The sequence below is a fragment of the Coloeus monedula genome (assembly GCF_965178545.1).
Source record: "Coloeus monedula genome assembly, chromosome: 14".
NCBI lineage: Eukaryota > Metazoa > Chordata > Aves > Passeriformes > Corvidae > Coloeus > Coloeus monedula.
This window is the reverse complement of record NC_138794.1, coordinates 10,304,691-10,331,623: the sequence shown is the minus strand read 5'-3', so window position 1 is coordinate 10,331,623 and position 26,933 is coordinate 10,304,691. Positions and strand designations below refer to the sequence as shown.

At 44.7% G+C, this 26,933-nt stretch overlaps 1 protein-coding gene across 1 annotated transcript in view; it reads right to left on the bottom strand.

Annotated features, from left to right (window-relative positions):
• LRRK1 (leucine rich repeat kinase 1) overlaps positions 1-26,933 on the bottom strand; it is a gene marked incomplete at its 5' end in the record, with an annotated part of 69,608 nt that overhangs the window by 25,995 nt on the left and 16,680 nt on the right. The window contains 15 exons of the mRNA XM_082290373.1: positions 121-241; positions 2,194-2,366; positions 4,284-4,448; positions 6,428-6,642; positions 7,495-7,607; positions 8,141-8,270; positions 11,572-11,648; positions 12,753-12,865; positions 16,457-16,594; positions 17,042-17,205; positions 17,342-17,469; positions 17,973-18,199; positions 22,905-23,053; positions 23,660-23,839; positions 26,131-26,302. Coding sequence (XP_082146499.1) covers positions 121-241; positions 2,194-2,366; positions 4,284-4,448; positions 6,428-6,642; positions 7,495-7,607; positions 8,141-8,270; positions 11,572-11,648; positions 12,753-12,865; positions 16,457-16,594; positions 17,042-17,205; positions 17,342-17,469; positions 17,973-18,199; positions 22,905-23,053; positions 23,660-23,839; positions 26,131-26,302 — 2,265 coding nt within the window. The remainder of the gene's footprint in view (positions 1-120; positions 242-2,193; positions 2,367-4,283; positions 4,449-6,427; positions 6,643-7,494; positions 7,608-8,140; positions 8,271-11,571; positions 11,649-12,752; positions 12,866-16,456; positions 16,595-17,041; positions 17,206-17,341; positions 17,470-17,972; positions 18,200-22,904; positions 23,054-23,659; positions 23,840-26,130; positions 26,303-26,933) is intronic.

Sequence of the window (26,933 nt, the reverse complement as noted above, 5' to 3'; positions counted from 1 at the left end):
CAGATTGCCATCTTAAATATTCACATGCCTCCTGCATCAACAATAACTCTTAAAGTTCACCTCCCAAGCCCCACAAAAGCCCTGCTTTGGTAAGGATCACCAAGAAAGTCCAGTTCTCACCAATCTCCCTGCAAGTTTCTGGGAGCAAATTGAGCTGCCGACATCCTTCATGTTGCAAGTGACATGAAAAATCAGCTGCCGCAGTCCCTCAAGGCCTTCCAGAGTCTTACATGAGAGCTCACTGCAAAAGTCATGCAAAGGTGAAGATTATCAAACCTTATCAGCACACTGGCTTCCTTTCCGGGCTCACTTTCTCTTATCACTGACTTTAAATTTCCTGTGTCAGCTGAATGGGAGGAAGGCTGTCAGTGGATATTTTTAGCTTTGGAGAAAACACGGAGTCGCCTGGAAAAGATGTATTAGGCCACATCTGTATTAGTCCAACCCCTGCTCTGCCTGCTTCACTCACTGCACTGCTGTCCCCTGTGCACTGTGATGTCTGGGGATGTCCTTGGCAGACTGACCAAAGTCATCCCCCTCTGTCCCTCCAGAGCCACACACATCCTGAAAGGGGCTGTAGGGAGAAGGAAAACTCAGTGCCCCAGCAGCCTCTGGAGAAAAGTCCAGTTCTTCCTGCCCCAGATCAAAGAGGCAGGATGATGACTACCAGACACCTTTTCCCACCCTTATTCTGGTCCTTTCTCAGCTGGATCCTGCAATTAGGGAATTGATGCTTAGATCCTAAAAGCTGGCCTTCATTATCTCTTTAATAGCTAAAATCCTGCTCTCCAACTCCCACTAGTTTTAGTCTTTTTGTGGGCTGGATAAGAACAGTTCTCTTCCACTTTCCCCAACAAAGTGTCTTTCTAACTGATCCTACACATGTTCCCATGACAGACAGAAAATCCTTCTCTAATGAAATATGCTTTGTCTTAAACCTCAGCCCTCCATGGCACCGGGAAGTGAGCGATTCACTGGGATGCTGGAGGACCCTGACAAGTAATAGAAGCACCCGGGGTCACCACACAAGGATTTCACACTCCTTACACACCTCCAGCCCCAGAGCTTAATACCACATATATTCCAGGTGGATGACAGGGTGTGGAGAGGCACAGGAAGGAGGAGGTATGAAATCAGGCTGGGGAGAAACGCAAGGGGAAAGGAAGGCACAGAGGATAGTACAGGATGTGTGTCAGGCTGAAAGAAAGTCCCCTTGAGAAAGAATGATTGAGATCATGTTACGATGGGAAAAGAGGCTTGAGGTGACATAAACACAAAGTTTTCTTCTTCTCATGGTGAGTCTTTGAGCCTCACAGTGTGTCCCTGGTGTTCCTCCTAACGGGGGAAGAGCCAGCTGGGATGCCTGGCACAGGCTGGGATGCCTGACAGTGCCTGCAGAGTGGTACGTGGGAGGTCGGCTGATGCCTTTGCCAGGCAGCAGATGGGAAGTGCTGGGGACATCACAGTGCCCTTCCTCACTTGCCAGCTGCCACCTGCTCTTGCCCCAGGCAGAGGCATTTTCATGTTGTCTGGTGCCAGCCTGCTGCATCCACGTTCACCCCCTGACTCACAGACGCTTCATTCCCAGCAGGAGGGGCCTCTTCTCCCCAGGGGCATTCTCTTGGAGCAGTGTCAGACTGCGTGGCCTGAGTGACACCCATCTCCCAGGCAGTACCAGCCCCCAGTTGTGACAGCTGGAGATGGATGGCACAGGTTTGGACTGCCAGGGGCACAGGGGACTGACCCCTCCTTGCCCAGCCGACAGTGCCACGTGAGCTGTGTTCCCACATCAGGTACCACCCACAGCCTCCCCTCAACAAATCCCCTGGCATCCACCGTGTGACAGTCACACTCTCACGCTCTGCAGCATTAATCAGTCAATCTGCACCTTCTCCCCTTGAGACTAACGTGTCACCAATAAACAGTGAGAAACCTGAGTGAAGGGGGAGCAGTAAACAGGCTGGTCAAGGTCATGACTTTGTAGCTTCCAGCTCTCAGACTCATCATCAGCCCCCTGAGCAACACTGACCTTCTCTCTCGTTATAATACATTATCTGAGTCAAAAATAGATGAAATGCAATGCTGACGAGTCTCTAAATTGGTTCCGTTGCCAAGGAGATCAAGTATCTCAAAATTGTTAAAAGTGTCATAAAATAAAGAGTGACTGAACTTCACAAAGGCACAAGTACTTACTGCAGGTGCTTGAAGGTGATATCTGGGAAGCCAGTTGCTCTGGATCCAGAGGGAGACCGACACAGAGCCAGGACATATGCCCTCAGAGTTGCTATCCTCTCCACACGGAATTTGGTTTCAATCAAATCAAGGTGTGTTCCTACCACCAACACCACTGAGTTCGGAGCCTTGGCCTGCAAGAGAAACACTGACAGTGATCTTATCCAGATTACATCAGTGAGGACATGTGAAAAGCATAATATTTAAGAGGAGGGAGTCACATATATTAATAAAATGGAATATATACATATATTTATAAAGTAGAGACAACCTGTCATGGCTGCTTGACAACAGCTACAAGCGATCTGGGTATTACAGAAGTTCTGCAGAGCATGGCTTAATCATCTGCTGCTACTGCAGAGCAGGAAACTGTCACTTTGGGTTTTTATGTCAGGGTTTAACACAAAGGGAGTTGCTGTGAGTTAGTGAAATAAAGGGAACCATGTCTGCCCAAAGTTAACTTAACCTGCAGCCAGGAGCTCTGCTATTCTGAAAAAGGCTAGTTACAGCCTGGAATGGACACCTGGGGAAGTCACACAAACTTTTTCACTGGAGGTATATGGAGAGGTGAGATAAACTTCTAGAAAAGTCTAAATCTACTTAATCCTGAATCAGAGCAAAGGAATGGATTAGATGATCTCATGGTTTCTTCCAACCCTTCCATGATTGTATTATGACCCTGGAATGCATCCACATCTCAGGGAACATGCTGCCAAATTGCACAGGCTTAAGCAGGGATCATTTGCCCACCCAAATGAGTTTGACCACAGAAGAATATTCAGAAGCAGAAATATATCCTTCTTTGCAGGCAATCCATTTCCCTCTGAGGATGCCCACTGACATCTCCGAACCTGAGTGACACCAAACAACCCCAGGCAGACCCAGGAGTGGTGGCTGCACCAATCCACACCAAGGTCCCAGTATGCTGCTGCCTGGAGGCTCATGGAGAGCACAGGCACAGGGTAGGATGGAGAGATGTTCCCTGGTGTGTTCTCCCAGTACTCAGCAGCCTGCAGCTCACTGACTTCCTCAGCACGAGGGAGTATCTCAGAGTTAACAGCACCTGATAGAGTTTTCATTCACCAGTCTGTCCTTCCAATTTCTGGTACCCCCAGCACATTGTACTTCCATGAAATTCCACAGGTTAGCCATCCAGTGTGTTTAAGATACTTCCCATTGTTCGCTTCAAAGCTACAATTTCATTTGTTCTCTCCCAGTTCTATGGTAAAAGACCATGAACAAGACTCTCTTGTGGTTTTCTCCTTTCCCCATCATGTCTACATGTAGCCCTTTTCATTTTTCCCTACTTTTAACCATCATGATGATATTTCTCTGCATTTTTCCTGATGCCACTATGTGCTTGCTGGGATGTATTAAGGACACATCATACATTTTTGAAATATAATAATTTTCCTTTCAGCTTTGTTACCTACTTTGGCTTTTTGATTGCTGCTGGCCATTAATACTTTGATATAGACAAGATATTTGCTTTTCGAGAGGCACCCATTTTTGTGCATTTAATGTTAAGACAATTATCAAATAATAAACAGTTACAAACAATTATGAACATGGTATTACAAAAATCAATCCACAGCAATGAATTCACTGCAGCTTGGAGTCTAAATGATAGCTGTTTTGGAAATACTCTCTAGCTTACCTGAATCTAAAGTGTTAAAAATATAACCTCAAGACTAATGTGTGTCTAACCCACACAAGAAAGAAAATGCTTCAAACCCCCCTTGGAGCACAGTGTGGTCAAACACTAATTCCAAAATAAGTATGTTCAGCCTTACTTAGCAAGGGTTTATAAATCAGCTTTTGTTTCATTCTCTGCTGTGTGTGAGGGAGAACAAAGCAAATGATAAATTTAAACCTTTAAATATAGCGATACGCCTACAGCGTAATGGAAAATGAATTCCAAATGCTGTGCAAAATTCATAGCTTGGGGAGCTTTCAAAAGCAGAGCAAAAAGGATCTGCAATATCACATATCTGCGTGCTGAGCTACTACTTGATAAATAGATATCCCAGAGCCCACCAGTGACTTCTTACCTCAATGTTCAGCAACCAGAACTGTAAGTTTGCCACAGCTTCTTCCCCCAGTGCCAAGTTCCAGACCACTATGTACAATGCTTTGTCTGTGAAGAAACACTGATTGACTGTAGACATGCTTGCTGGGCCTCCGATATCCCAGACATTGAACTCCACTGAATCAACCTACTTAGACAAAGAGAAGTGTTCAAATCAAACCGTGGCAGTAAATCACTGGGAGATAATAGCTGAAGTATAAACCTACGCCTGCATAATGTATGACACAAGAAGGGGTTCAATGTCCTAATTGTGCCTCCAGGAAAGATAAATCAACAAGCAATTGTTAAGCATGGCTACCACTTCCCCACAGGAAATCAAGACTAATTACTTGCTGCTAAAACGATAGAGGTGCCCTTGATGCTGGTAAAACTCCAGTTAATGCTGTGGATTCTCCAGTACAAACAAGGGTCTCATTCTGAGCCCTGTATTTCACTGCATCTGGAATAGAAACTGTTTCATCCTTGTCTGTGCCACGCTCGACAGGACCATTGAAGCTGCTTATCTGCCACTGCTGTGGGGAACAGGAAACCCCTGCTGAAATCACTTCCACTGAGCTCAGACTGAGCTGAGCCAAGCAGAAGAGAGATGCTGAGAGATGGGAAGCTTCTCAGGCCTTTCATAAACACCTCCTACACATTGCTCCCAGGCTTCTGATGTCTGTGCCATGCCAGAGATGGGCCAGAACCACAGTTGGTGGGAATCAGACTCACTGATTTCTGGGGGAATGCTTAAATGGAGGCCTCTCCAGCTCTGTCTCTCTCCCCAGTACCCCTGCATCCATTGCTCTGTGCAGCCCTATGACAGCACTAAGAGGGAGCCTAGCTCTCTGCTTAAATGGCATTCAGGCTCCCAGTTGCAGCAAGAAGTACCTGCATACCCAGGAAGCTCTGTCCCTAAATCATTCGGCCCTGGAGAGTCAAAAACCCTGAGACTGCGCACAAAACCAAACCCTGCTCCAGCCACCATCCTCAGAGCATCACGTAACACCCAGTGGGCTCCGTTTAGGGGTCTGGGGCCAGGAACCGACTGATCCCACATGAAAGCTACCCTATGAGAGTTCAGCCAGAAGCTCAGTATCTCAGCAGGGCTCTGATCCTGTGCAATCCGCGTGAAGTCTCCCAAAAACAGCTGGAAGAACTTCCATATTGTTGAAACCAAGCCCTAATCAGAACAAGGACTGCTTTGTTCACCCGAAAGACCTTCAGCTGTGAGTGTGTGTGTGGACAGACAGACTCTGAGATAGGGATAAAAGCCCGTTCAGTGTCTTGATCCCAACTCCTGGTCTCTGGTGCTGTCTACACTTTTATTTTATTCAGCTGCTCCTCAACACAAAATGCACAAATCCCTTCTACTACCAGTCTTCCCTTCAAGGAGTCAGTCTGTGTTGCTGTTTTCTTTCTGTCTTTGGCCTGGCACTCTCTGCTGTGAACTCAGCAGGCTCCTTTCTCCCTTCCAAAACAGTCTGGTGGTCATGGCTCTCATCTGGAAAGGAGGAGCCATGAATTTGCATCCCCTCAGCTCTGACAAGACCTCAGGACCAATTCTGCATCCTCTAATCCCTGGACTACTCTGCAGGCAGTGGACAGAGCCACCTACAAATGCTTGGATTAAATCAGTGCTCTCCAAATGAGTTCAGTATGACACATTCCATGAACGAGTCATCTGAGATTTGGATGTTTAAGATATGCCTTAGACATCCCTGGATCACACCAGAGGTCAGGCACCCTACCTTCCACCCACATTCCCCACCTAGGACAGTTCTGATACGAAGGAAGTCCAGCTTTAGGTACTGATGTCCCAAATGAAAGGACAATCTGCTGTAGAGAAGCTGATTTAAAGCAGTCTCTCAAAATTAGTATCCACTCAAGGTGGGAGAGCCAGAATTTTAGCAGTCACACAGAGCTCTCTTTAGAGTACAGTTAGTCAGGAAAACAGAACTGCCCTCTAGTACCAACTGGAAACGAAACAGAATTGCAATGGGTTTAAAACCACATCATTTGTGAGGTAATGGAAACTGCTCTTTGTAAAAGGACAATTTCAGCCCAAATGGACCCTGCAAGGCTCCAACATCCTACTGGGGCTGAGGATTTCCGACTGCTTTTCACCTTTGCCTTGTGCCCCACAGGCTTGGGGAGCTCCCATTTTGTTGTCCGGATGGTAGCATCACTGTGCATCATCTGGGGCACCTTCCCTGTCTGCAGGATCTCCACCAGTGTGGACTTGCCCTGCCGGGGAGGGCCGATGATGATCATCTTCATCAGCTTGCACTTCTCTGCCCGCCGCAGCTGCGCTCGTAAATACGCCAGCACTGTCTTGGGGCCTGTGGGGGAGAGAACGGGCTGGAGCTGGGGACTGCAGCCACAAACACTCTCAGGGACAGCACAAAACCCACTGCTGCAGACACATCAGCTGAATTCATGCTTCCCCTGCAGTTTTGCTGTGGGCTGAGACAACCCAGAGAATAAACAAAGAAACCACCAGCAGACAAACCTGAGACAGAGACCCCAGGAAAAGGTCACTGCTCTGAGGCTCCACAATGGAGCACTGTAAGGAGAAACAAATGCTGGGGCTCCTATGCTTCAGAAGCTGAAAGGAAACATAAAATACTAATTTAGTATTGGAAAATACTCGGTTTTTCCTTCTACTTTTATGTTTCCAGTTAAAGTTAGATTGAGGCTTCAACAGTATACTGCTGGAGCAGGAACAATTCCTAATTACTTTGTTCCCACAGGATTTTCTGATTAAAATGCACAAAAAAAAAGAAGACAGCATTGTAATAGATCCAAAAACCTAGCAGCTTACAATAAAGTCACTTCAATGGGACCGTGGCTGCTGATCCTAAACATCTCAGTCTTTAGAGAGACAACCTAAATATCCTAAAATATACACATTCAGGAAGCAAGCCACAGAATTTATGCACACTGCAATTGAAATACGGCATTTATAAGTCATCATTTCAAACTGTGATCTGTCTTAAATTGATCATACAGCCAGATCTTAGCGCTGATTAGCAAATTTGTAAATACGAGTAGGAGGTTTCCCTGTGCAATTCCAGTTAACCCCAATGAGGGTTTGAGCATACACTGTCTGCTCCTGCTCTTGACCATTAAAAGGAAGAGATTTTATTGTATGTTCATTCAATTTAATAAAGAATACACAGCATCAGCCTTACCCTCTTTTCTGATCTCTGCAGGAACATTACTGATATTTAGTTCCTCGATATCCAGCTGCCAGAGATTAGCCAGCTGTCCAAGTTCTGGAGGAAGCTCTCGGATACCAGGGTTACTGTACAAAAACAAATAAATCTACCAACAACCAGGCTTTGTGTGTAAGTAGCTGCTCTCATGGACTCTCAGATTACGCTATTCTATCCTTGCAGAAATCTTCCATTAACATTTTAATAAGACTACTCAGCACTTTAATAGCAATTTCCATCCTAAAAGTGATGTATAACCTCAATTTATCCTCTGAGGCAGACAAATGTAATCATCTTTGCTGGATAGTTGAGGAAATAAAGGCAAAAATGATGAGTTATTGAATGTAACACTACAGAAACTGACAGCAAAAAGCCAGAATGAACTAGAGGCACATTAGATTCCCAGGCCTGTGTTTAAAGCAGTAGATCATCTTCCCTAATTCAAAAGACCAGCCCCCTCTTTATCTAAAGCAAACCATGGGCACAGTTCTAACAAGGGGCTGACTGTTTCCATCTTTATGACTTCAAAAGCACTGGACATCTGGGGTGGGGCTCACAGAAGACTGGTCACTAAAACAACATGGAAATAACACTGCAAAGTTTTTCCAGGACATGGACTTACTTTCCTAAATAAAGCTCTGTTAAACTTTTCAGGAGGCAAACGGACTGCGGGACAGAGTCCAGCTGATTGTCATTCAGATAAAGAACCTCCAGAGAATCACTCAGAAATGCTGGAAACTCCAAAAAAGGACCTGTAACGAGACAGGAAACAAATCGCACCTTTAAAAAAATACCCTACAAAACACGCATCAAGGCTCTGAACCAAGAGTTTCACCTGAACTTTGCAGGCAGGACATGAGGTCATGTCCATTGGCAGGGACCACCACCAAGCAAGAGCAGAAAAGCAAATGGCCTTCAGTGACAATCAAACATCAATGTTCACATCTCAGTGTCCTAAAACCACAGTGTTGGAAGGCAACAGTGTCCAGGACTTATGGGGTGCTGAGGGAGGAACTCCAAGCCTGCCAAAACAACTAAACATCAGGGGACGAGTGGCACCTTATCTCTTGCTGTTGAGTACATGATAATACCTTATGAACTGCCCCTATTGCAGCCTAACAGCTGGCACTCAGAGAGCATCCCATGGGCACACCTGGTTCTGAACATGGCACTGGAAAGGGCACACCCAGGGCACAACTGGTTCTCGGCATGTTTTTCCCATATTGTCTGAGAAAAGCCAGAAGCCAGTCAGAATTTATGTTCAGACCCCCATGTTGCATCCTGCAGTAATTTATGGGGATCAAAGTCAGTAACAACAGAGAAGGAAACCCAAACTGCAGCTGACAGACTGATATATGCTGTCTCTAAAACATGCTGGTGTTTGGTCCTCTGCTCTGTTTTAGACAGAAGGACTCAGGGCACTTCCTCCATGCCTGAGGAACATATTGCGTTATCTTGGGAGCAACCGAAGCAGTAACAGCATCAACTGCATGGCTGAGTTGCTGCTGCTGGAGAAGTTCAAGCAAAGGGAAACTCAGCAAGTTCCAAAGAACATCATTTCACCCCACAGATGACTCCTGGGATAGCAGGACAAAAAGCTGCCATGGATTGTGTTGCTGCATTAAGGATGTCACATTTATCTACCAAGGAGCATCCTGAAATGAAGGAAGTTCAGGGACATTTTGAGTCTGATTAGGAAAGTATAACCAGCACCATCTGCTGCCTCCATGGTCAATCAAAGCAACTCCCTGAGATGCAAGACTCTCCCTTCCTCAGGGATGGGACTATTCTACTTCCACTAAGATCTTCTTCCCCTACAGAGAAGACTTGAGGAACTGTAACTAGACTTAGCCAAAAAGAGGAAAAAAAAAAAAAAGGAAAATGGAAGAGGTTTCCTCAGGAGAAAAATCCCCAGTTCTAATATTAACAGCACTTCCAGCCTGAGCTGTGATCAGAAAAGGCGTAAGATAGAGCTACACTGTCTGCAGGGGTGTTTCATATACGTGACAGCACTGTCTGGTGTGGGCAGTGTCACAGTCCGCCTTTGAGTTTTCAAATAAAAAAATCATCTTTGGGATTATTTTAGGAGAACAGCAGGCTTATTTATGGATGCAATTCACTTCCTTTCTGGCTCATCGCTGGACTTAAACTTTGCATTGTTGCTCTTTCAGTAGGTACCTAGGCAGAGACAGATTTAGCCCCTCTTGGACACGTAGGAGCAAACACCTAAAATAGCAGCAATACTCTGAATTCACCGAAGAGTCCCAGGTGGAAAGGAGTGTACTATATTGGAAGCAAGCTTGAGGTGTTTATGAATTGTAATTACTTATTCATGAGTTATTTATGATTTCTCTGGCTTCAGCTCAAATTTTCTTTTAAAGAACTGTAGAAAAATTAAAACAAATCCCATCTTGAAAATATATTTTTGGATGAATAAACGCTACCAACACCACATGCATGTGCAAGGAGTTATTCTGAGACTTATCAATCAAGTATAGTGAGCATCCATAAATTATTCTCTTTAAATAATCTAGACTTAAGTAAACAGCTTTGTTGGTAAATCATATGAAAACCTGTCCACCCCCACCTCACCAGGAGACTTCTGTGAGCATCTGATGTACTCCAGCTTCTGTTTTCTCTTGATGTTTAATTCTTGGCCACATCCTCTCGTCTCACCAAGCTATACTTGGCAGAGGAACAGAGAGAAAAGGATGAGCTGGCTTTGCTCTGTCTCCATGGCTGCTACACTGTGGCACCAGCCAGGTGGGCTACTCTGTGCCCCCCCGCTATCTTAAGCCACCTGAGGCAGCTCCAGGTTGCACCAGGGTGTAACGTGCCACGGTTGTTCAAATGTTACTGATGCAGAGCCCATCATCTCCTGCTTTCTGCAGGGGGTTATGCTGGGCTTGCAGCATGTAGAGATTTCCACTAGGACAGCAATTCCCTTTTAGAGCTGGTTTTAGCTGCCTTTGCCTGCTGGCTCCTGCCCTTCTCTCCCGTTTGCGAAATGCTGCTGTAGCATTTCACAGCGAAGCTCTGAGGGTGTGTCAGACTCCACAGATTCACAAGGTTCAGACTCCTTTTCCAGTTGTTCCCTATTCCAACAATGTCGCAGCATTTCTATTTCCATTTCCTGCTGGTGAAACAGCACAGACCAACCTCTTCTCCCCCGCAGGGGGCACACACACCTTACTCAGCACAGCAGCCTCTACTTCCATGGACAGGAAAACGAGGCAGGATCAGCCTTGCCCAGAGGTCCAGGTAGAGCCTCTGCCTCTCACAGTTGCTGACTGAAGGTGAGAATCTCCAGCCCTAACCTACAGCTATGGCTGTAGATGGTTCATTTATCAATTTCACCTCAGGCACAATTTTCAGGGGAACTGAGGGAAGGATTTGCTGCAGGAGGGCCTCCTCCTCCCACAAGCAGCCAAGGGCTGCTCAGATGTGCGTCAGGACGACGCCAGCTCTATCCCACTCTGTGACTGGCAAGGAATGTTTAGAGCCAGGCATTCTGCAGGCAGCCAGAATGACAAAACTCCCCAAGTGCTTTAAAATAAAACAACAAACAAAACAAATGCAGATTAATCCCACAGAGAGCAGGAAGCAGTGCAATATCTTCAGATATCCCTTTGTTCTCTCTGGGATTTCACATGCATCTCATCAGCTCTGCCCCAAACTGAGGGTACAAATCACAGGTAGGGGAAAAATGTGCCATTTACAAAGTCAACAACAGAAACAATCCTAAGAGCCACAAGGATAATTTTGGGTTAATTTCCCTTCAACATACCACTTAGTACTCTGGCTAAAAGGCATAACCTTCGTGAAAGAGCAAAAGAAACACGTTTCACTCCTCTTCCATCTTTATATATTGGTGGTACCAACCAGCTGCATCATTTCTTAAGAAACATTTTATCTAAACATATTTCCTCTTAATGAAATGTAGTTGCACTTTAAATTGCAGAGAAATTTACTCTGCTTTCCCTCCAGCCAAACTGCAGATTCCTGCTGCTTCCCAGCTCACCTGGTGTTCCCAGCACTCGCTGTGTGCCTTACCTGCCTCTGGGCCACCCCGCACTCTGTTCTTGGTGGTGAAGAAGGGGATCCGCTTCGTTTTAAATCCCTCATCGCTCCTGTGGGCCAAACAAAACAGGGACATGTGGGGAAAAGACCTTGGAAAGATGCTGAGCTACACGGGGCAGAGCCTGGCCCCGCTCACAGCTCTCACAGGATCCCACCTGCTCTGGAGAGAGGGGATTGAAACCCGCTGTGCAATCAGACTCCACCAGCACTTGTCCAGCCCAGTGGTTTTCTCCTGGCAAATCAGCAGAGCTCCTCAAGGCAGCGCTCCCTGCTCCCAGGGCGGGAGCACTTGACCCCCAGCTTTATGGGTGTCAGGGTTAAGTGGTTGTCAAACAGCAAATTGAAGGAGCTTCACAAGAAGCACTGGAGAACCGACCTGCTGCCACTGCCCACCCTCCCCAGGGAGCCTCGGACAAGATGACCCATCAGCATGACTCCGGAAATGCACTGGGACATTCAAAAAGTGGTGATGTGTCTTTTGCAACTGACACAGAAACTCCTAAGGACTCCAAAAACTGTGTTGGACAGGCACCCAAATGAGAAGATATCGGCATGACACATTTCAGTGCAGTTTTGGAGATACTAAAGGACCTTTAACTCTCTACGTTAAACATCCTTACTGGAATTTCTAAACAGAAGAACATCACTCTTCCACTGGATGACCTTATTAATGTCAGTCTTAGAATCATAGAATCCTTTAGGTTGGAAATCTTCTCTATGAACTTGCAGCTGGTTATACTTCCATTTAAAAAACAAAGACTTTTCATTTTTTCCAAAACAATACTCCCACACTAACTAGTAACTGCAGTCCAGCCAGATGGTTTATGGTTAAGATATGCTCCCCACAAACTTGTATTTGTAGTGATGAACCACACACTGGGCTGAAGAAATTCCTACATGGTCTGAAATTAAACTGCCATTATCAATAATCTATCCACTTAATAAATGATACAGTGTGCTAAATGCCCAAAGAATCAGCAAAGGATAATTCATCACTGTCACAGACACAATATACTTGGGGACATGGTATGTGGGTATCAATGCCTTCTACGCAGGTGATTAATTCTCTCCTGACACCCTTTGTGTTACACTTGGGTTTGCTATTATTTCTTCAGCTTTTGTTTTCTTGGCTGAAACTTGAAAGAAACACTTACTTCCCAAGCTGGTTTTTTGAAAGATCCAGTGACTTAAGTTGTTTGCAATTCCACTTATCCTGCGAAGGCAATGTAACTAACTGATTTCCCAGCAGCTTCAGGGACACCAAAGCCTAGGAGAGGAATAGCCTGGAGTTAGAGAACACCAAACACACAGAAAGAGCTTTTTTAGCATGGCTATTAAATAACAGAAACACGAAGAAAGTACATCTTATTCACCAGAACATCCTGTCCATGCTGCCCAGCATGCAAACATTTCCTCCCTGTCCCCAGCAAGTTCTGCACGGAGCAGCACCACTCTGGGGAGATTATTGCTCCACTTGCTGACAGATGCAGTTGGAAACAGCCCATGCAAGAGGACATTTTACTTTTTAGTGAGGAAACCTTTCCAAATGGAAAAGAACAGTCTGATTTACCAACACAGGATGCCACGTATGGATTAGATATATATATGTGTGTGTGTGTGTTTGTATAAGCTGGTGTCAGATTTACACCTGCTGTACATGCACAAAATCAACGTGCAAAATATGAACTACTTCACACAAGGAAAAGTTTGGTTGCTTTTTTATTACATCTCTATTAAAATGGACAGGATTTACATTCACTTTCCAAGATTTATACAAGTTACACATCTCCTTTTTTTTCCCCCTCCCACCAGAGACAGGACTTTTAAAAACAAGTGAAGCTGATTGATACCATACAGTTAACACCACACGGATAGGACTCAGCTGGAAATACCAAGTTAAACATAAGATCTCCTTTAAATTTAACTGAAATATAAAAGAAAAAAAATGCAGTTCCCATTCAGATTTGTAAAGTTTATGCTCTTCCATCTGCCCTTAATAATGTCGAGGCTCAAACTATAATTTTCATTTGGCTGAAAATCCAATTTTCCACTGAAAAGCAGTGTTGTCTGTAGAGTTTCCAACCAAGTTTATTCAGCAAGTCCCCCACCATGAAAAACTGAGATAAGCAGAATGTCAGCTGAATTATCTCCTGCCAGAAGTACAGCAATATTAATGAATTATATCCCATGGAAATCATGTTTTACCAGCAGAGACTTCAGCGTCAAGTATGTTAAATGTTTTATGTGCTCCACACAATATAAAATGTTTATGCCCCTTTACATTGAGCTGGATTAACAGTGTCTCACGAAGCCAGTTTGTTGGCCTTTTTTCAGATTGGAAAAATATGAGGTGTGTCCACGTGACATAAGCGATGGACAACCAGCAGTTGCTGGAATGGGAATCATCGTGCAAAACGCTCCCTCTAGTGATGGAGAGGGGCAGCATTGGGCTTTGCTGGGATTTGGGGAAGCTGAAGGGAATACAAAACTGAGGACAGAATGAGGACTGGAGGAAAGGGCTGGAAAGCTGAATCCTGACAGCCAATGCTTTTACCATCAGTCATGCTCCCCTGGAAGGATGGCCCAGCCTACCCTTGGCTCCTGGTGTGGGGCTCTCTCCAAGTGTCAGCATGGGCTGTGCAAGGACAATGCCTCAGACTTCTCCCCAAAACAGCCCTGGGCAGGGGGCAGGAGGCAAGGGAGGCTGCACGTGCCAGAATTAGCACAAACTGTGTCCCGTGGGGTCTAACTGGGGTGTTCACTTTCAGTCACTGTGTCTGTATTACCCCCAAACACTGACCAAGGCCATTCTCCAGAGAGCTGAGAGCCTGGGGAGCTTCTCTCCAATGCTTCTGTGCCTGGGGGAGAATTAGTGACTGTCAGCTGTCTGTGGTTCTTCATGACTGAAATTCTGGAGATCTCTAGTCCTTTTAAATTGCCTCTTCTCTCTAATTTCTCCATTTTTACTGCCTTTCAGGGTGAGAATGGGGGCCTCCAGAAGGGACACAACTGCAGTGGCAGACAAACTTCCTTCAAACCTGCTGCCACAGCATGCAAAAGGGTGTGAGGTGACACCTGAGGGAAGGGACTGCAGCATCCAGATTAAGGTGACTCGCCAGCTGGTGAAGAGGAAAAGCTGACCAGAGTCTTACCCAAATTATCCCACCCAGAGGGGGCCAGGTGTCTTCAGGAGAAGCAAACTAGGGAGAGGCAAACTAGTCTAGAGAACTAAGACATGGCTTGGTTGGTTTCTTTAGAAGGCAAGAGCCAGGAAAGCTGAGGAGGTTTCTGTTTCTCTTAACAACACATTTCTGGAGTACACATGGTATTAAGGACTGAGCTGCTCCCAGTCTTGAGATTCCTTGCAAAACATGCAAAGGCCAGTGATAAACTACACTGCAACTACAGTGATAAATGACTGTCCCATGAGATGTGCTTTCAAGTCATAGGCCTCCTCTGCTGTCTGCTTTTCCCAGGGAGAAGAGAGTTCATTGCTGTTCCTACATAAAAATAATACATTATCTGTAGGAACATGTTACTGCCCATTTCTCCCCTTTCCCACATCTGCTTTTGGAGAGGGCTGGAGCACAAGCACAGCCCTGTTCACCAACACAAACTGCAACCAGGCTCCTCTAGGCATGGGGTTTCACCTTCTACTTGCTCACCACACTCTGGCCCTTGGGGCACTGAAAAGGCTTGATATTTATTTCTTTTATGAATATAATGCTGAAGAGATATGGATAAGAACTGACACTATTTAGGGCAGCCAAGGCTCACTAACTTTGAAAACATCAGCAAAGACTGCACTGAGGTCTCCCCCATCCTGGTGCCTTTGCACCCCTCAGCAACCCCTGAGCAGCAGCACCCAAGAATTGTGCCCTGGAAGCACCATCTAGTGTTTAATATCTGTCATGGTGGCTCCCACCCCCTGGGATGATTCTCAACGCATTCAGAAAAACCAAGTTTCAGAGACAATAGTCCATAGGATTCACTCTGTTTCAGGAGAAATGCCAATTGGAAACAAATGGCCACCAGACAGCAAAGCCAAATGTGCAGGGATCACTGGAAAGAGCTGAGGGAGTTCAACCCTCTTGTTACAACAGGAGTAAAAGGCACCTTTGCAGCAGATCCTGAGATCAGGGCTGGACATGGATATGAACCATCACTTCTGCATCCTTCCTGCAGAGGCCAGCAGGGAAAAGCATGGAACTTCTGCACAGATTCACCTCTGTTTCTTTCTCCACGACCCTGAGTTTCACAATCTTGCGGGGAAGCTTGGAGGAAACCCCAAGTTCTGCTTGGTTTCATGTCAACAGCATGTGAAAGCAGAAATTCTGAAGAATTTTGACATAAAACCATGGATCTGTGGTGTCCACAGGAAAGAATTATTCAATCTACAACCTTTAAGATAACAGAGGTCCCAAGTAGCACTGCTTAGGGCATTCATATGTGCTGTTTTCAGAACAGAAAGACTAACTCATAATTACACAACACTGGTGTGTGTTTTTTTAAGAAAAAACACAACTATTTGTGAGTGTACTTGAGTACATCAACATTTCAATGGCTGGAGCCTGAAGCTACAACGAAGGGCTTATCTTCCAAACTGTGCTCCCAAATTCTGCAAACCACAGCCAGCCAGAGAGTTCTCAGAAGACCTGTGTCAGAAACTAGATATCATATCTCACTGGATGAGGGCCTGAATGTGGTGATTCAGGGGGTGACAGCCTGCTCAGGCGCTCAGTGAAATTGCACCAGTTCAAACCAGGACTTAGGCTCCTACCTTAACTGGGCAGCCAGTTTGAGGTCTGAGTCAGTATTAGGAAAAATAATGTGAGAACTGTGAAGAAATGACACTTACTTCAAGCTGGAAGAGTCCTGCTGGAACTTCTTTTAGTAAGTTCTCAGAAAAATCCACTTCTCTCAGGTGATTTTTCCAGAAAACAGTCAATGCATCAGGTAGGAATTCCAGGGCATTTCTAGATGCCTTACAACATTTCTGGAAAACATAAAACCCCCCCACACTTAAGAGAGTAGTAATCATCTCTTCAAATAATGTGGTAGATCAGCTGTCACATGTCAAAAGTTTTAATAAATTAATTCTAGGTGGTCTCTTTAGATATCTTGATCTAGATAAATTATTAGGCATGCAGACAGAGCTTGCTAAGGAGATGCACTCAATTGCTGGTCAAATTCCTTGGTGGGCAAAAAGTATTCCAAAAATTATTTTGAAAATCACCCACCCCCATTTGCTTTTCAACCATACACAAACACTTCTCAGAAAGACTGGATCTGAAATCCACAAACCAAATTTGGCAGGGGCACTGCTACAGAAACACAACAGCCTTTTAAGCATCTGACAACTTTTTAAGCATCACAGTCAATTTTTTTGCATTGTTTCAACAGCTTTTTCAGCCTCTGACTTTGCCAGAGCAGTTCAACTTACCAGGGGGCAGGCCCAGGGATCTGGAAACACTTTCAGCTGATTTCTGGAAACATTCAGTATGTTTAGGGACTTGAAGCAGTATAGAAAAACCGTTGGAAGTTCCACCAACCTGTTGTCAGAGACGTCAAACTCCTGCAGCTTCCTTAAACCAATCCAATTAGTTGCTAGAAAACATGAAACATTGTGGACTTGGTATAAGCATGGAAGCTTTTAAGCCATTTAAGCCATCATTTTAACATTTTTGGGTTCTTCCCTACAGCTCAGCCTTGAAAGGTAAGCCAAACACTGGACTGTACGTACTGTTTTCCTCATCAAATAATTTCTCCATATAGTTTTTGGAAGCGATGAGCTTTTTAAGGCTTTTAAGATGTAGGAATCCAGTAGGGAGAGTGGAGAGCCTGTTGCTGGATACGTCGACCTCAAGTAACCTGTGAGTACAGAAAAATCTCAGTCAGGCATCAGTACAACACTAGCAAAGCTTCCTGTTGCCACAGACATCTGTTTTACCAGTACAGCTTTAGTTCTGAATGAAAGCAGCTGAAATGCGCCTCACAAGACAAAGTATAAAACCCTAATCAGAAAATTAACCCTTCCAGGGAGCAGAGAGAGGTGGTCTGGACAGAGAGCAGATCAAATCATTGGTATCAGCCAGTAAATGTCACTCTGAGCCAGCTTAGAGGAATGGGGCTCATCAGAGCTGGAGAAAAGCAGAGGCAGCACACAGGAATAAAAGTCCCCACAACTGTCCTGACAACAAACTTGGAAACACTGAGAACACAGAGGGGCAAATCCTAAGTTAAACCTTGCAGCAGACAGAAAACAGAGCAAGCAGCTCCTGCAATGGGCTCTCCCCTTGCACAGCCTCCCTCAAGCCCAGGGACTGGTTTGAGCCTGCTCTCCGTGCAGGCTCAGCTGTGTGTGGTGCACGCACCTTGTACAAATGATCTCATCAGAGGACTGCACACTGGGTAACTCCGTCAGCTGATTGTCAGCCAGGCTGAGCTTCCGGAGGTTTATCAGGCCCCATGGGATCACAGATGGAAGGGACACCAGGCAGTTGGCAGAGAGATCAAGCTCAGTTATCTGACAGGAGATATCAATCAGCCAGTCTAGATCCACCCAGGGCAGTTTGAGGTTTGACCAGTTCACACACAAAGCCTGCATATGTCAAAGAGAGAAGAGAAAACCACATTAGTGAAATCCCAGTTGCTCTCAGCCTGTGCTACACCACTGGGAATCTGGCAAAGCAGAGCACAGGCCATAAACATTTTGCTCACTTTCCAATCTGCTTCTAGGAATTAAACTGACTCAGAGATGAAATCATGCCTGGATATCAGCAGCCCCTGCTGTATCTGCTCCATGATCTCACTCCAAAGACCATGAGCAAGCTCAAGCAGGAGACCTGGACTTCTTCACCAGTCCACATTTCTTCAGGGTCCAGCTTGGACAGAAGAAAATGTGAACATATAGTGATCATCAATGCAAGGAAACAACCCAAGGCTTCATTTTCAAGATCACCTCATTGCATTCCAATCCTTGTCCTGAAATGCACATTTTAAAAATTATATTCCCAAAACGTTTCCATAAACTTGGTTTTGTTGACATAATTCAGCCCAAAACAGCCTCAATGGAATGATGCTTAATTCTCCACCAGGAGGCAGCAAGAACCCGACAGCAAATTTAATTTGATTTCCAATGCCCAGGATTTAGCTCTTAGGACTTTTTACCCCAAATTTAGAATTAAAAGGAATGGTTTTGGGGAAGGGAGAAAATGAAAAGGGAAACAAAGGCCTATCTCAAATGCTAATTTTGAGACTCAGAACTGGTCATGTAGATCAGACAGTTCAAATGTTTAGGAGAATGGGACAAAGGGTAAGTACAAACAGATGCACTTTTTAGATACTGACAGTAGTTGTACTTGGTGTAGACACTGTGCTTTTCAAACCTTCACTTGTGATGCCTCAGGACAGCCCTGTAAATATGAATGGAAATATTATGCCCATTGTGTCACTGGGGAAACCAAGGCAGAGAGCACCAGCTGTTCGTTTAAAGCTACATCCACTGCAATGCCACAAGGCACCCCTATAAACCACAGCAAGCCAGCAGCAACAAGAAATCAAATTAAGCAGTCTCCACTGCTACTGGAAAATGCACAGCACCCAATGGGAGCTGCACTGCAAAGCTTTCACTCTCACACCAAACATACCCTGCTTTACCGCTAGATTTGCCAAGTCTGCATATTTAACAGCTTCCTGCATAGAAACTCTTGCTTTAAATTCAGTATGCAGTTTTCTGTACTTTTCTCACCTGTAACATGTACCACAAATCCCTGGGTTTAGGAAAAAAGGACTTGTCCTCAAGTACACCAACCAATGCAGTAATAATACAACCTTACAGCATTCTTTTAGGGGGTGCAAGCTGGACCTTGTGTCTGTGCTGCTCCTCTTTGCAGACTGGTAACTCATCTCTATTTTGCATTTAGATTGCAGTGTACATTTCCCTCAAAAATGCAGAGGCATGGCCTTAGGGTATTTATGTGATAAAGAGATACCTGTAGAATGCAGATAATGACTTCTCAAACCACAGACAAGATTGTGAAATCCAGCACCTGCTATCAGTGCTGCAGGGTTGGTGTCCTGTATCCAAGGCAGCTTTTTGAATCCCAGCAATTAGAACTCTCTTTCCCACTCAGTCCTCCTTCCCAGCCAGAGACAAGGACTGACAGTGTCTCTGCAAACTGGAGGACCAGCCAAGCCCCTTTACCTGACTTAGGGACAGTGGACCAAATTCATCTGGTACCAGTAACCTGATGTCAGTGGAGTTACCTTAGGGGTTTGGTTGGTTGAGGGCTCTGCAGTGAAAATGTTAATTAAGTGAAAGAAATCCTGACAGCAGTGCCACAAAGAGAAGGGATTTCCTGCCCAACTCATAGTTAATCATCTCCACTATTTTCCCAGAAAAGCTGTTTCTTTGATGACAAAGGTCTGTGATGCCAAACTCGCAGAGCTCAGCGCTCACCCCAGCCCTTCTCTGTTTAGGGCTGGTGGTGAGCTCTGTGCTCAAACCAGGGACAGAGTTCAGAGGATGAAAGCTCAGGGCAAGGCCTGACTGCAGGCAGCTCACTGCTCTTCAGAAGGCCAAGGAAAACCTCTGTAGACTCCCCTCTCCTGCCAAGACAAGAATTTCTCAATACAAGCCCTGAAGACTAAATTGAAATCTTCTACTGCAGTGATGTCAGGGGATGCACTGAGGCAAAGGACTGGAAATTGTGCAGGAGCAAGAAACCCCGCTGCTCTTGGGCAAAGGATCAACTATAAATATGAAAAATATTTACTTAAATCTGAGACTGTCTGGTAAGGTGATTAAAAAAGGCTGTTTTGCATTTCTCCTAAATGACGTGATGTGCTCCATCAGAACCTCGCTCCTGCTGTAGATGGGATAATCTGAGGACAGGGATCTGCTCCCTCCATCAACAACCCTGCTCTGAATCTTGTGGGGGACTGCTGCAGATGTGTGCTGATGGTGATGTAAGTGAGATTACCAGGCTAAAGAAATGAGAGGAGGATCCCACACACATACGTACATTTGCATGCTTGAATATAAAATTATTGGTAAAATATTTCCTAGGGAAAATATAACAGACAAAGCTCTTCTCTGGCTTGTAATGGAAAAATTAAATGTATCTCACACTGCACATGCTGGAAAGTTACATTTATCTCCATGCTGACTACATCTATTGAAGTTTGGAATCTGTGCCCAGCCACTTCACTGCAAAGGCTCTCTTTGGCATTTGTTACCTCTTCCTGTAAAAATGGACTGCTTCCTCTCTTTAGCAAAACTGTGGTTTGCTGTGGGTATAAATTTATGCCAGGAAAAAAACAAAAGGAGAAACAGATATTAGAAAAATGAGATGTAACTCCTCTTGCCTGCGAGAAGGCAGCTCTGCTCAGTGCAAGGGCTGTCTGGAAGGTGTGGCAGCCAAAACCAGCTCTCAAGCACATTTTATGCATAGCTCTACATTCACTACTGTGAAATCAATTGGAGCTCAGCTGTACTCAAGTGTTTCCACTCAGAGATAGCACAGAAAGGACAAACCCTTTTGAAGTTCTGGGCTCACTCTGAAATGATCAGTGCTTGGTTTGCCCTCCCTGTCCAAGGGGAGAACTTTCTGACATCCAGCTGGCTGCCACCCACATCCCAGTCTCCACACAATCCAGTTTTGCTTCCTCCCAGTATAAAATCCATCTCAGGATGAACCCTCTGGGATAAGAAGAAAGCACCAAGGCAGTTTGTTTGCAGCTGCCACAAAGCTGTGTTTTAAAAAGTTATCAGGGTGTGTGAATGTCACTTCCCAAAGATCTCAAGCTTTGCAGACAAACTAGGACAGATCTTCCCAAATTTGTCCCAGTCTGCCAAAATGAATTCAAAGAGAAAGCATTAAATAAGCAAACATATTAAAAATAAACAGCTACTAGGAGAATCAAGGTCCAAGTTTCTGTGTTTTTTTTCTCTGCTTTTATTTTCTTTTTAAACCAGGCCCTTCTGGCAATTAGCTGATGTTTTAAGACTGCTCTCTTCTTCTTTGCTCAGGGTGTGACAACAGCAAAGCTGAGTCATTTTTACAGCAGCTAAGTTAAATATTGCCAGCAAATTCACATGGAAAACAGACCTCTTCCCTGTGATTCAAACATTTATTCCAAGTTTATTCAAGCTGAATTACCCAGCTTGATTTTTCTTTTTCTTCCAAAAGATATTTTATCAACTCTTATCCACATCTAGGATTCAGCTTCCTTTTGTTTATCTGTCAACCAAATTAAGAGTAGCACAAGGACAGCTCTAAATTACTGACTGAACCTAAAGAAGCCAAGTTCATTTATGTGGTCTAATACTCAGGGTATCAACAGGAACCCAGTGAGAGGGTTCTGGCAGAAAAACAGAGAATAGAGAAGTTTGTAAAACTACTAAAACCTCTCTCCTTGTTTTTACTTAACACCAAAGCAGAACCAACAGCCTGCAATGCTACAAGCTGCACAGACAGATACTCAACTGGAGTGATTAGGGACATCTTTTCACTGCAAAATTTTTGTGACCTGATGAAAACTGTAAGCATTGAAAGCTCAGGGAGCTGATGCTCCTATTCAGTGTGGGTTAAACTACATATTGAGGGGAAAAAATTAAAAATGCCTGGTAATAAATTGCTGGAGAACAGTATAAATAATACAAAATACTGTGTGCTTCCCTATAAAGCAGTAACAATAACAGTGTGAGTACTTTTTTTACTGCTGAGGATCTGAAGTAGGGAAGATACTCAGTAGATCATTGCTTTGCTCATGCTTCTTGTTAACAAAAAGTCACCCAAGCCCATTTTTACCTGAACTGTCTGACACAGAAGGGTTCCCATGCTCAGCTCTGTGCCACACCAACACTTGGGGACACCACAGAGCTTGTGGCATCACTCTGCAACCAGGGGGCACAACAAAAACCTAAAGGAAGTGATGACCCTGGGGGCACAGAGGAAATCTGTGCTAGAAGCAGCCCAGCTTCTTCTCTGGAAGACTTTGAGCCCAAAGTTGGTGCTTCCTCTCCCCAGCACAGCCTGGTTCACACGATGGTGTTTAAATTGCCCCAGAGAAGCTGTTGCTGTGTCTTGCACAGTGATGCCATTCAAAGCCCTGATGTTTTACACCTTGTAATTCAGCATCAAAGCCAGCTGCACAGTTTGTTCTCCAAAGGACAGCAAACCACAAGGCTCTTAGTTGAGAAGAAGAATCAGCAGCCACATGGCATGCAAAGAAAATTATCAATTATTAACATGATGCCCCTTTAAAACAACATCTCTTCAGGCAGATAAGTGGTTACTTACTGTTTTTGCTGGAGCACTACCTGGTAGTGGGGTTGTCTCAATGAAATACTTCCTCAGAAGGTGTTTGCTGGATTCAGGACTGTCCATCAGGATGTAGGAACAAAAGAAAGCTCCATTCCGCAATAAAAACACGGCTATGTCTTCATTCCCTTTGGAGAAAAGCAGATTGTTGCCTTTACCTCATGTAAATGAACCAGCAAGGAGCTGAACACAAATCCTGGGAAATAACCACTTCTGAAAAAAACTGTGGGGGTGTGCAAAAAGAAAACTGAACTGTGTAAAGGCTGTTTCCTCCAGTGGCAGGACTCTGTCGGTCAAACTGAGACAGCAAAGACACTGTGTCAAAGTGCTGGCCCAGGCTCTTTCTTTTTTCTCTTTTTTTCCCAGTCTTATTAAACTATACACACAGCTGTGCTTTGAAGTGTAAATTATTCAGCCTAAATCAAGCATGTGTGCCAGAGTGTCCATAACAATAATGCTTTTACTTGCAAGGATTCTGGTTTTTAAGGGTCTTTTCCCTAGGAGTTTATAGACCAAAGTTCAGCCTCTCAGTGTTTACAGTAATCTAACTTCACAAGGCCCTGACTTCAATTTGGCTGAATCAAAAGATTCAGAGGCAATTTTATTTTAATTTTTCCTGCTGGAAATCCAGCTCCAGACAAGCCATGGCTATCATGCTATGTGTGAACAGCTCTGCCCATTCTTTGAAGACCTGGCAGAAAAGGGGCAAAATGTGGAAGCATGCAAATACACACCTGCCTTTATAGCAGCGTAGAGAGGCAGGCGGATGAGGACAGGGAATTCATTCTTCCGGACTGCACAGCTCTCTGGGTCAGCACTGTACGCACGGATCAGGAGCTTGACAATGTCCAAATGGCCCTGCTGGCAGGCTATGGCCAGCATCCAGTTCAGGAGCTGCTGGCATGTATTAGGACCTACCAAAAACATACAAAATGTGACTTAGTTGGTGCCACCAGGCTGTAATGCGCAAGGAATACCCAAAACTAATGGCTGTGCAAAGGGGTTTGGTAGAGGGTGAAGCTCCTGAGGACAAAAGGAACAGGTTACACTGCAAAAGTGTGTCAGAAAAGGGTCCTAAACTGGTCAGGCAGAAAGTTTTCAGCTCTGCTTAACTGTTCTTCTTTACCCACCCAGCTAATGGGTGAAATCTTTAACTGTCCCTGGCCTAAGCATTCACTAGGCAGCAAAAGTTCTGCTAAAACACCAGCAGATCAGCAGATAAATAAACATCTGATCCTAAACAGGAATGATCAGGACTGTCTTTGGATCCAGATCTAACAGACATTAGATCCAAACACCCAAGATTGGCCACTTCTCCCAAGTTCATGAGCGGGGATACAAAGAATGGGGAAAACCAGATGACTTTCCATGTTACTGGATGAATAAAACAAAAATAAATGCTTCAGTCAACAAAAAAGAATTGGTTTAGCTTGTTTTCACTGCAACTTGAAGTCTCCCACAAAAACTTTCATTTCCCCTTCAAATATTTCATTTCGGGTCAAATCTTTACTATCAATTCATAGTAAAGTCAGACAAATGTCATTTAAGGCTAAAAACTAAAATAACATGTTCTGATTTCTACATGAATTTGCTGATGGTTTAGTCATTCTCAAACTGCCTTTTTTTCTGAAATAATGTTTTCCTGTAGAACACCACTTTCCTCGAGGTGTGCCTAATTCTGGGCATGTAACTAAATGCCCAGGACAGAATTATTTCTGCTAACAATAAGCAGTCCTCAAATCTCCCCATATTCCCTGTACCACCTCTATTTACTTTACAAAGTCACATCCTCTCTGAAACACTTACAGGAACATCCAAAAGCCCAAGCTTTACAAGTCAAGGCTTTTCTGCAGCTTATCCACGTGGAAATTACATCGCACTTTGCACTCTTAACAACTCCATTAAATCCCTCACCCTCCTGCTACAAAAAATGGGCTCCCCTTAAGCTGTCAGCCACAAGTAGTTCTCACTCTTCAGGGAGAATCACTGCAGTGCAACAGCCAAATTGTAAATTTATGCAATTTATACCTAAGCCCTGTGATTGGTTTCTGTGTAACTTCCCAAGAAAACAGTTGGAAGGTCCTGCATAAAAATTTCTGAAAGCTGCTCTTTCTACAGAGCTCCTCCCCTGACCCCCCCAAAGCAAGAATTGGAGGGAATTTGGTCGCTTCTAAACTGAGCTATGTTTCCAGAAACTACTTAAGTCACTTTTCATTACTCAGTGTATTATATTAATATAATTTAATTTTTGCTACTAGGTTACTCTGCTTCCTTTCCAGCTGAAGGAAATATTACACTTAATTGCATCCCCCAAACTGGAACACTTATTTTGCTTACCAGTGCTCCAACAGGGCACCAAATAAGCAGGTTTCCCAACAGGTTATTCCCGTTCTCCGTGAGGCCACTGGCAACTACTTAGTAAGGAGCTAGAGCTATATTCAGGTTAAACATTGCAGAAGCCAGCTGAGCTCATGTTGCAGTGTCTGAGGTCAAAGATTAGCCCCAGATGTTCTACAGGACCTCTGGACCCTAAATCATGGAAAGTCCCAGGGAGAAGCAGCTGCCAAGCTCACAGAACACTGAGAGAGCAACAGGGACCCAAACACAGCTCCTGGTTCTGAGTCAGAGTTATGCTCTGCCCCCTGCTCCCCTGCTGCCTTAGGAATCGTGTCTGAGTCCAAAAATGTCTCTGCTCCGAAATAATTACTAGAAAAAAATCCAAGTAAAATATAATGATTATTCTAAAGAAGGAATTCCCCTGAAAGTCACAACAAAATGTCAAGCAGAGGATAAAGTGGGTGCCAGCTGCACACCCAAAGTCCCCCTGACCAATCAGGCCACTCACTGCCAGCATTACTGAGATTGCTGGATCAGTAGTGGGATGATGCTGTACCCTGAAAATCCCCTAATTTCTCCATTGGGTCTGGGATGTTACCCAGATGTGAGGCCTGATGGAAATGAACTGTCTCAATGGCATCTTCCTCCACTTCCAATTTGCAAACATGAATATTTTTATGTATGTGTTCCTTCCCCCACGGGGAAAGTTTTCTTCAAGCACAGCAGAGATCTGATCCTTCCACGAACTCTCCCATGACTAAATCCCTCCTCTTCCAAGGAATGTGAAAAAAACCGAAATGCCTGCTTGAAGCTGTAGCACACAGCTCCTGAAAAGCTTGGGGAGAGGCAGGGTCAAGCAAGGGCTTACCACGCAGGGAATCCAGCAGCTCTTTCACGATGTCCTTGTGCCCAAAATATGCAGCCACCACAGCTGCATTGTCATCATTGGGCTCTGTTGGTAACACCACCAACGCTTCCTTCAGCAGGTACCTCACTGCCTGCAGATCTCCATATGCTGCTGCAATGCCTAAAAGCTGACACTGGTGAAGGAAACACAGCAAAAGAAACTCTCTGTTAAAGAGAGCAGGCAGAGAAAGAGCATTTCTAGATCTGTATGGATTTATTTGTGCCCACGCCAAGGCATGTCCACTGTCACCGTGGTTAATTAAGAATGTCATAAACACTAGTGGCCATTGTAATCACTGTTGATAAATTTATTATATTAATTTGTTGGGGTTTGTATTATTGTTTTTTGTATGGTTTTATTACATAAGTGCCTGAGGCACAGAACAGTGAGTATAAACCCATTTTGCATGGACCAACAGAAAAAGCATTTGCACAGCTCAGCTGCAAAATGCAGTATTACCTGTTTTGGAGATGGCCAATATGATCGGACTTGACATGCAGGGACCCTCCCAAAACACTAAGATCACCTCTGTGCAAAGAGCAGGCTCAAAAGGAGGGCTCCAAAGGCAGAGCAGTGCAGAAGCTGGCACAGAGTTTGTGACAAAATTCCACACACAAGCAGCAAAATCTTCCCAGGAGGCCATTAACCATCTTTTCACTGATGGGGGAATACATTTTTTGCTAAGTCTATAAACTGCTTCCTTTTTACGGGGAAAAATGCATTTCCCTGTTTTGGTGACCACAGCACCAGCACCCCTCCTCACA